At 61.7% G+C, this 8,162-nt stretch overlaps 1 protein-coding gene across 1 annotated transcript; it reads right to left on the bottom strand.

Moving 5' to 3' along the window:
• Nucleotides 1-5,084: 5,084 nt before the first annotated feature.
• LOC119094453 (zinc finger C2HC domain-containing protein 1B) lies at nt 5,085-7,333 on the bottom strand. The gene is made up of 4 exons (XM_037217510.1): nt 7,325-7,333; nt 6,584-6,808; nt 6,260-6,364; nt 5,085-5,093 (listed from the first exon to the last, which is right to left on the bottom strand). Exons 1-4 carry the CDS (start codon nt 7,331-7,333, stop codon nt 5,085-5,087), a joined length of 348 nt encoding a protein of 115 aa, XP_037073405.1.
• Nucleotides 7,334-8,162: the final 829 nt, after the last annotated feature.

Genomic DNA, 8,162 nt, shown 5'->3' with positions numbered 1-8,162 from the left:
TAACCGCCCCCGCGCCTGACGCCGACAGGTGATCGTGGTTACCTGTCCGACTTCTACAAGCCGCGAGACGCTGCGCAGCTGTTCGGCGCGCCGGCCGACGAGGTGGCCAACGGCGCCGCCAGCGGGCTCGATCTGCTCGCCTCCACGGCCAACATGTACCGCAGCCGCGGCGGCGGCGCCGGCGGCAAGAAGTCGCAGGCCTCCAGGTGCGCCGCGCCGCCCGGACGCGCGGCGGCAGGCGCCCGGCGGACGGCCGGGGTGTGCCGCGCGTGGGCGCGGCTCCCGCTCAAAGTGTGGTGCAACGCTGTCGCGGTTAGAGCTTCCACATCCTGTCCAGTATGCTGTGCAGGGTGGCAGTATTTCAGCTGAGAAGGCGCATGCTAGTTCCCAAAGCATCTGCCACGAAGCCTGCGAGCACAGACTTGCATGTGGCAGGATATGCCGGCGGGAAGTGCGTGCCGCCATCGCCAAATCACGTCACCTGACTGCAGCGCATCAAAGCAGCGACTTTCGCCCGGGACCCGGCGTGGTGTCCGTGCGCGCCACATTAAGTCCCCGGTCGCCGTGCTCACGCGCCGCCCGCCGCCTTCAGGTTCACGTGCGCGCTGTGCCAGACGCGCTGCGGCACGCAGGTGGCGCTGCGCGTGCACTACGGCCTGGTGCACGGCCAGCAGCTGCACGGCTGCCGGCTGTGCGGTCAGTCGTTCATCCGGCGCCGCGACCTCGACAAGCACGAGTGCGACGAGGAGGAGCAGGCGGAGCCGCCGCGCGTGCCGCCGCTCGTCGTCCGCACGCCCAAGGTCGGTCGGCCGGCCGGCCAGCCGGGGCTCCGCGGTCAGGCTTTGGCGTGGGCCGTCGTTGGCAGGAGTTACTTATTGTTTTTGGTTATGTTGTATGTTGTTGGTGGTTATGTATGTGTTGAAACAGATCGGTTTACACTGCACGGACAAAAATAGGGGCGGCGGATATACGTTTGTCTACGAGCATTTTCCACCAGGCTAATGACACATAACCCTGACATGACCTGCCCTGTCAAGTGGTTGTACTGCAGAAGCAGCAGCTTGTCAACTTAAGGACACTGAACCCCAACCTAACCTGGCCTGACCTGTGTGTGCCGCAGGAGCAGCAGCCGCGGCGTCTGGAGGACACGAGCTCGGATGAGGACGACCCCCGGCCGCGGCCGCCGCCGCCCCGCCGGGCGCCGCCCGCCGCCCAGAACAGGAAACGGCAGGATGGTGAGTCCCAGCCAGTCCTAGCAGTGCATCGTCCGGACAAGTTGTAGGTCTCATGAACTCAGCATCTGCCTGTGTAAATCGATTTTGCAAATATTGGTCCCCCATTTCTGTGTGGAAGGAGTGACACAAGAGCTGCTAAGTGTATTTGCCGGCATGATCGCGCGTGCGCTTCGCCGGCGTCGCCCTGACTGCCGCGCCGCTGTCTGACGCAGCCGCCGGCAAGAAGGAGGCGTACGTGTGCCGCGTGTGCCAGTCCAAGTTCCGCGACCCGCAGTCGGTGTTGCAGCACCTCAAGCAGTTCCACCGGGAGCATGCCATGAAGGCCTGGAGCAAGTTCCAGGTGGGTGCGCTGCTGGCGGCCGGGCGTGTTGGCTCGGTTTTGGAGGGGCGCTGAACCTCAGCCGCAGTATGTCCGGTTGGTAGTCGGGGGGTGTTGTAGACGCGAGACATGCAGTTCGCTTGTCTTTTGTGTCTCACACTAGAAACCGTGAGAGAGGCGTGGCGCTTTTGGCCGCAAATTTGGTATGTGCCACAAAATAACCGTAACATGATCATGTTATTGTTTGTTCACTGTTGTCGCGTTTGTGCCTGTGCAGGTGATTTGATGTCTAGGCCAATTGTCAATGCCTGCTTGATGCACATCGTCCAGCATCTTCCAGCTTCAGTGTTTCCGTCAATGGTGCGGTGTCCCCGCCGGCTCTCGCCGCTCGCTCTGCGGCCGCACGTGGCGTCCACCTCACCCTCCACTCTGTGGCCGGCAGGAGAACCTGCGCACGCGTCAGCCGGAGCCGGCGTCGGGCCGCGGCCGCGGTGGCCGGGGCGGCGGCGCCGCGCCGGCGCCCGCTCGGCCGACACGTTCGCCGTGCGCTCCGTGACGGGCGCGCCGATGAAGCTGAAGCTGTCGCGCTCGCAGCAGCAGCAGCAGCAGCTGCGCCGGCTGACCACCGACGACCCGGACGAGCCGGAGGAGTACGCCGTGCTGCCGTCGGAGATCCCGGCGCTGCGACCCGGCCAACGCGACCCCATCTACCACCAGACGCAGTACCGCGTGTACCAGCCGCCGGACCCGCCGCCGCTGCCGCCGGCCAGGTCAGCTGGTCGCGCCGCGCCGCAGACGGCTGTGTGGCGGAGGCATAGGCGAAGCAGTGTGGCGATGACGGCCTTTTGTGGAGTATCGTGCTGATGCTTCTCTTAATATCTGTCATCCGTTTTTGAGGGCGGCCTAGACTGTTCGGGATGTGCAGGGCGTGGGACAGCCATAAAGCCGTTGCGACCGGCGCGGGTATGCTGTTGCTCTACTCTGCGTGCGCGCATAAACAAAACTTGAATTGCCACGCATACGCAGTTCATAAATTGAAGCTGTGCATTGAGTTACGCTTAATGTCTTTGTTTCACCACCCACCTTTCCTTCATTCGCCTTTCCATCTTCCACCTTGCCATCATCCACCTTTTTATCATCCATGTTCCCACCATCCACCTCTTCACCATCTGCCTTCCCATTACCCACAGAGACCCTCCCTCAGTTTCCATATTGTGAAACTTTGTCGAGTTTCCCAAGAGATCTCATGGTTACCGATCACTGACCCACCAGCTGTTTGGCCGGGCTGTGACCTTGCTATCACGTGAGATGTTGCCTGCGTCTAAACCTGTCAGCATGACTCTTGATGGATGCGGTTTGAGTCACGCCTGTGGTAGTGTGCTTCTGTTCCCGGACATGTGACTCCCATCACCGCCCGTGCTCGCCCGTCGTTCGCACCGCGTGCCCCGGCTACCCCCGCCGGGGGGTGCGCCCCCCCCCCCCCCCGTGGCCCCGCACCCCTGCCGCGGCGCCAGTATGGCTGCCTGACCGGCGTGTCGCCTCCAGCAGCCCGCCGCTGGACGTGGGCCCGCCGCCAGCTCACACCTCGCCCGGCTACGTGACGTGTGGCGTCTGCGGCGGCACCAAGTACTACACCTACACGGACCAGTGCCGGCTGTACGACTCGTACGCGTGCGAGGCCTGCCGCAAGTTCGTGGCGCGCCAGCCGGTGACGCAGCCGGTGCAGTGCCAGTTGGGGCTGGGCCAGTGTCACATCCCGGTGCTGGTGCCGCGCCACGCGGCCGATACGCGCTGCCGCGCCTGCTGGCTGAAGCGCAGCCTGATGGCCTTCAACATGCCGCAGGAGAAGCACGACAAGCTGCGCGAGTGTCTGCCGCCCAGCCTGCGCGACACGGTGCCCGTGTGCGCCGACAAACCGTACAAGGAGACGGGCGTGTGCGAGCGGGACACGCTGGAGTGAGCGGCACGACGGCGCCGCCGGCGGCGGGGGCGAGGCCGGCTGACCCGGCGGCGGCGCCGCCAGGGGGCGGAGCGGCGGCGCCGGGGCTTCGACGAGGCCGGCGCCGCCGCCGGAGGCGACGCCGGCTGACCCGACAGCGGCGTCGGTGGGACGGCGGGACGGCGCCGCCGCCGGAGTGGAGTGGAGTCAGTGTGGAGACCACTGTACAAAGCCTAGGTGTAAGATGAGTCCCGGTGACGAGCGGCTACCTTCCACAGCGTGCGCGGCAGGCTGTCGTGGGCGGGGGCGCCTTCGCCGCGCGGCGGAACTGGCGCGTTGCGCGGAGGGTGGTTTCGCCAGGTGTGTTTGTCGAGACCTTCCGCTGTTTTGATGGGGCTGAAATGGGAGCTGTTCGAGGTCTTTGTTGAGTGGTCATTTACCATGCCGGTTCATTCGCAGATTTTCATTGGACGAAGGCAGTTACCAGAAGTGCATGAATTGAATGCGTGATTCTCCGGGAAAACCTCCGAACTGCCCTGGCAGTGCTGTATGAAATATGCAAAGTTGGAATGACGTCACACTTTCCCCGGCCCTGTCGTTGGTTTTTTATTTGGAGTGGTTGATACTGGGGTGAGTCGCGAGTGATTTTTAAAGCTACGTTACGCTGCATGTGCGCCTAAGCAAAACACGAATTGCCACGTATATGCTTAGCATTGTAATGACGATCCTTGTCAGTGCCGTAATAAACCCACGAGCGTGACCTCTGACCTGACCACGAGGTACTCGTAGCTGGCGTCGTGCGACGAATACGGGCCATTGCTCGCACCAGCCCACCGTCGCACTTCACTGGTTTTCGGTTACCTTGAAGGAGTGGCTTGAGCTTGGGCGGCAAGCGTCTAGGCCGGGAGCTGGTCACCAAAGCCGCCAGCGGGTGGATCGTGTTGGATGCAGCCAGGGCCGCATCTGGCCGGAGTGCCTCGTCCGTGGCGACGCTGCCACAAGTGTCCGCGGTTTGCGTGGGGATTTGTCGACGAGGGCGTGATCATTCGCGCTGGCGTTCCAGGATCTTCCCCAAACCACTCTGGCTGCTGTAGACGTAAGACGAGATTTAGACCGCGATTTGGACGTTGAACGATCGGGTGGTGCTCCGTATGCCAGGTGTTCGCCGCCTGGGATTCACTGGGGCCGGTGTCGCTGGTGATTGTAGCAAACGAGGAGACCCAGACCGACCACTCCGTATTGAGGCTGGTGCCGGTGCGGGCACCTGGCCTTCCCACAGCACTCTGTTGCCGGATGTAAGCTTTTAGCATCGGTCAACTAGATTCGCAAAAGCGATTCCGAAAGAGGACGGTGTAACGGCGACTCTGAAGATCACTACCACGCCCACTTCATTTTGCTGGTCCTCACTCGCTGCTTAAATCAGCTAGTTGGGCCAACAGGCAGTTTATTTTTCACCAGCTTCCACACTACACATAGATCCAACTGAGTTTCGTTACCACACGCCCGCCACAGTCCGCAGGCGGCACACCATACCCTGGCATTCAAGCGAACACAACACGCTCAGTCACCGGTGCAGCAAGAGCGGAGTCGGCTAGCCGCCCTGGAGGCGCAGAATACAAGCGTCACTGTCATACGCGCAGCTCAGGAACCGCTGCGAAACGTTCGCGGCGCCAAGATGCTTTCCTGTCGACGTGCGGAACATCATGTAGAAAACTGCCGCCCTCAGTTGCATCTCTGCCCTGCCGGGCATTTCGGCTGCTGGCTTCGCGTTATGGTCTACTTGTAAGTTTGTTTCCGTTGAAACGGCATGCAATGTTAAGTTACTACATTATGATATCTCTCGTTCTCATATCACAGAAAAAGGCTTTCTGTCATAAACAACATGGTTTTCTTAAAAAGGCTGTGAAGAGTTCCAGTTTTCACAACACGATGTGACAGTCCCAGGTCAAGGAATATCACTGCAAATGATTTCTGCATATGGGGGGAGGAGGCGCAACATGCTCACGAAACCATAAAAACCGTTAAGATGTTAGACATCGATTTCAAGACGACTACATTAGGACCAGTGTTTTAGTTGGCATGCTTTCGTTTTGTTTCACGGCCAGTCATCTTTTTTAGTTCATCGTTCTAGTCAGCAAAACATGGACTGAACTTCAACTTAAGCATTTTTACATGAACACCAGGGTTCGTGAAGGTTTCTCAAAAACGTGTAAATAGGTAAAAAATACCAATGACGTGTCGGAATTGTCCACGTCCCAGGTCGTCTCTAACACAGAAATTGGCGTCAAACATGAGCCAGCCAGTCATCAGCGCATGTTCAAGCTAGGCCTGACCCCTATTTACACCCACTGCCTTTCAAGAAGCGCAGAAAATCCGGTCCGATCGGCCCTGCCATCTGCCAAGAGCCACGTCACCACCAATTCCAGACCTCCGATCCTCACGACAGCAGCAGCTCTGGCGGCTCAGCTGCAGCGCCTCTGACGGAACGATCGCAGCACCTCTAGCGGCGCGACCACAGCGCTCCCACCACCGCGACCCCAGCGCCCTTGGCGGCAAGACCGCAGCACCCCTAGCGGCGAAGCCTTGCCGGCGGAGCACGGGCGGCTGACTTCTGTGCACGGCCCGCCGCCGGCTTGTTGCTGGCGATCGTGGCGCACTTGGGCACGTGTCGGTCGGCGGCCGCTTCGCTGAAGCGGCGGCCGCAGTGTGGACACGTGAACGTAGTCGGACGTGTCCATGGGCGGCGGTGGCGGCAGGTCCTCCAGCTTTCCGCCGGCCGCCCAGATGCGCCTGCGCCTTCTTCGCCGCGCGAATGTTGCGGATGAACTCCTCGTGCTGCTTGCGCCAGTCCTTCTTCGGTGGCGCCACCTGCTGTGCGGACGGAGAGCGCGATGTTACGCCTATTTCATATACGGACGGGTGTAGCAAACACAACGCAATGAGCGGCTGGACCGCGGGCATGGCAGCCGATGGGGTGCAGGATTTGGCACGTTAAGCTGATGGGAGCGACACTCACGGCGCTCCCCGACTCACCGCATCATAAACCCTCGAACACCTGACCTTAGCCGCGCACTGACTGCCGACGCTCACCTTCTCGGGCTTCTTGGACTTGATCTTGCGCAGGTAGCTCTCGGACTCGGTGCCCTGCACACGCATCTTGACCGGGTCGAACACCTTGCGCTTCTTCTTGGTGGACTTCTCGCAGATGGCCTGGTGCTTGTCCAGCCGGTCCTTGGCGAAGGCGCGGGAGCAGATCGGACACTGGGCCAGGTTGGGGTCGGCCGGCGGCGGGCGGGGCCCAGCGGCAGACGGCGGCTGAGGCAGAACGGCGTGTGAGCGGGCCCGACCGAAGGACGGCCCACAACGGCGGCCGCCTCAGCTCTGGAAACATGGCATTGATGTCCCCCCCCCCCGCCCTCACCCACCCATATCCACAGAGGATCCCTCTGAGCTGCGTTTGGGGCTGGCTGTGAGTGGTGACTGGATGCCAGCTACCAGTCAATCCGTCCTGACTGGGGCTGGGCATGGCTCCTGGAAAGCAAATGTGCCTGCCTTGGCGTTATCAGGTGAGTAATGAATGGACCCACCCAGCGGAAATCTTCAAAGCCCAGCTCCGTGTGCCATTACGAGATTTGTGCAGTGCACCATCTATTCCGACCTCCGTCAAGCTCGGATGGGCATCGTAAATGATTAATTATCCCCAGGAAATGGACTATTGTGCGATTTTGAAAGCATCCCTAGAAATCCAACCGTAACCTGAACGCCTTGTCGCAGCGTCGGTCGTGCGGTGGGCAGCCATGCCTCCTCGGCCCCGCTTCAAAATCGTCTCACAAGTATCATGGCCCATGAAGCGCGAGCGCTACCACCAAAGTTTGCCCGCAGTTTCCCTCCGTAAAAAGGAGCACGTGTGGGAATTCGAACGATGTCCCAATCACCCACATTCCGCGCTCGCCACGGGCCTGTCTCCAAACCGCAAGTACACGGGCAGATCGGTATCCCTCGTGCACCCCGATCCACCGTGTCACCATTCAAGGCCTGATGCGGGCGGTCAGGTGTACCGAGGCGAACTGCCGGACAGGGGCAGGGAGGCGACCCGAGTGTGGGCCCCGGGGTAAACTGTCAGCAGCGGAGGGGGAGACCCGAGTCTGGAGTCCCGAGGTAAACTGTCAGCGGGGAGGGGGAGACCCGAGTCCGGAGTCCCGAGGTAGACTGTCAGCAGGGGAGGAGTCCTCCGTCCCGGCCCGGGGCCGACTATAAGAAGGGAGGAGACCCGAGTCTGAAGACCCGGGACAGGCCTGCAGCCCGAATGTGGATCCGGGGACAGACCGCCGGCTGGGTGGAGGGTCCCGAGTGTCGAGTCCGGGGACAGACCGCCGGCTGGGTGGAGGGTCCCGAGTGTCGAGTACGGGGACAGACCGCCGGCTGGGTGGAGGGTCCTGAGCGTCGAGTCGGGGACAACCGCCGGCTGGTGGAGGTCCCGGTCGAGTACGGGAAAACCCGGCTGGGTGGAGGGTCCCGAGTGTCGAGTCGGGGACAGACTGGACCACGGCTGGTGTAGGGTCCCCGAGTGTCGGTCCAGGGACAGACCCGGCTGGGTGGAGGGTCCCGAGTGTCGAGTCCGGGGACAGACCGCCGGCTGGGTGGAGGGTCCCCAGCGCACCGTCACAGG

The sequence above is a fragment of the Pollicipes pollicipes genome, unplaced genomic scaffold, assembly GCF_011947565.3.
Source record: "Pollicipes pollicipes isolate AB1234 unplaced genomic scaffold, Ppol_2.1 Scaffold_4002;HRSCAF=4701_pilon_pilon_pilon, whole genome shotgun sequence".
Taxonomy (NCBI): Eukaryota; Metazoa; Arthropoda; class Thecostraca; order Pollicipedomorpha; family Pollicipedidae; genus Pollicipes; species Pollicipes pollicipes.
The sequence above is the reverse complement of the archived record's forward strand: the minus strand, read 5'-3'. Positions and strand labels throughout refer to the sequence as shown.

Coding starts and splice junctions, on each gene's coding strand:
- LOC119094453 (XM_037217510.1), bottom strand. Junction 6,365..6,583: donor AGTCCAAGAAGCCCGAGAAG/GTGAGCGTCGGC, acceptor CCGTCCGCACAG/CAGGTGGCGCCACCGAAGAA.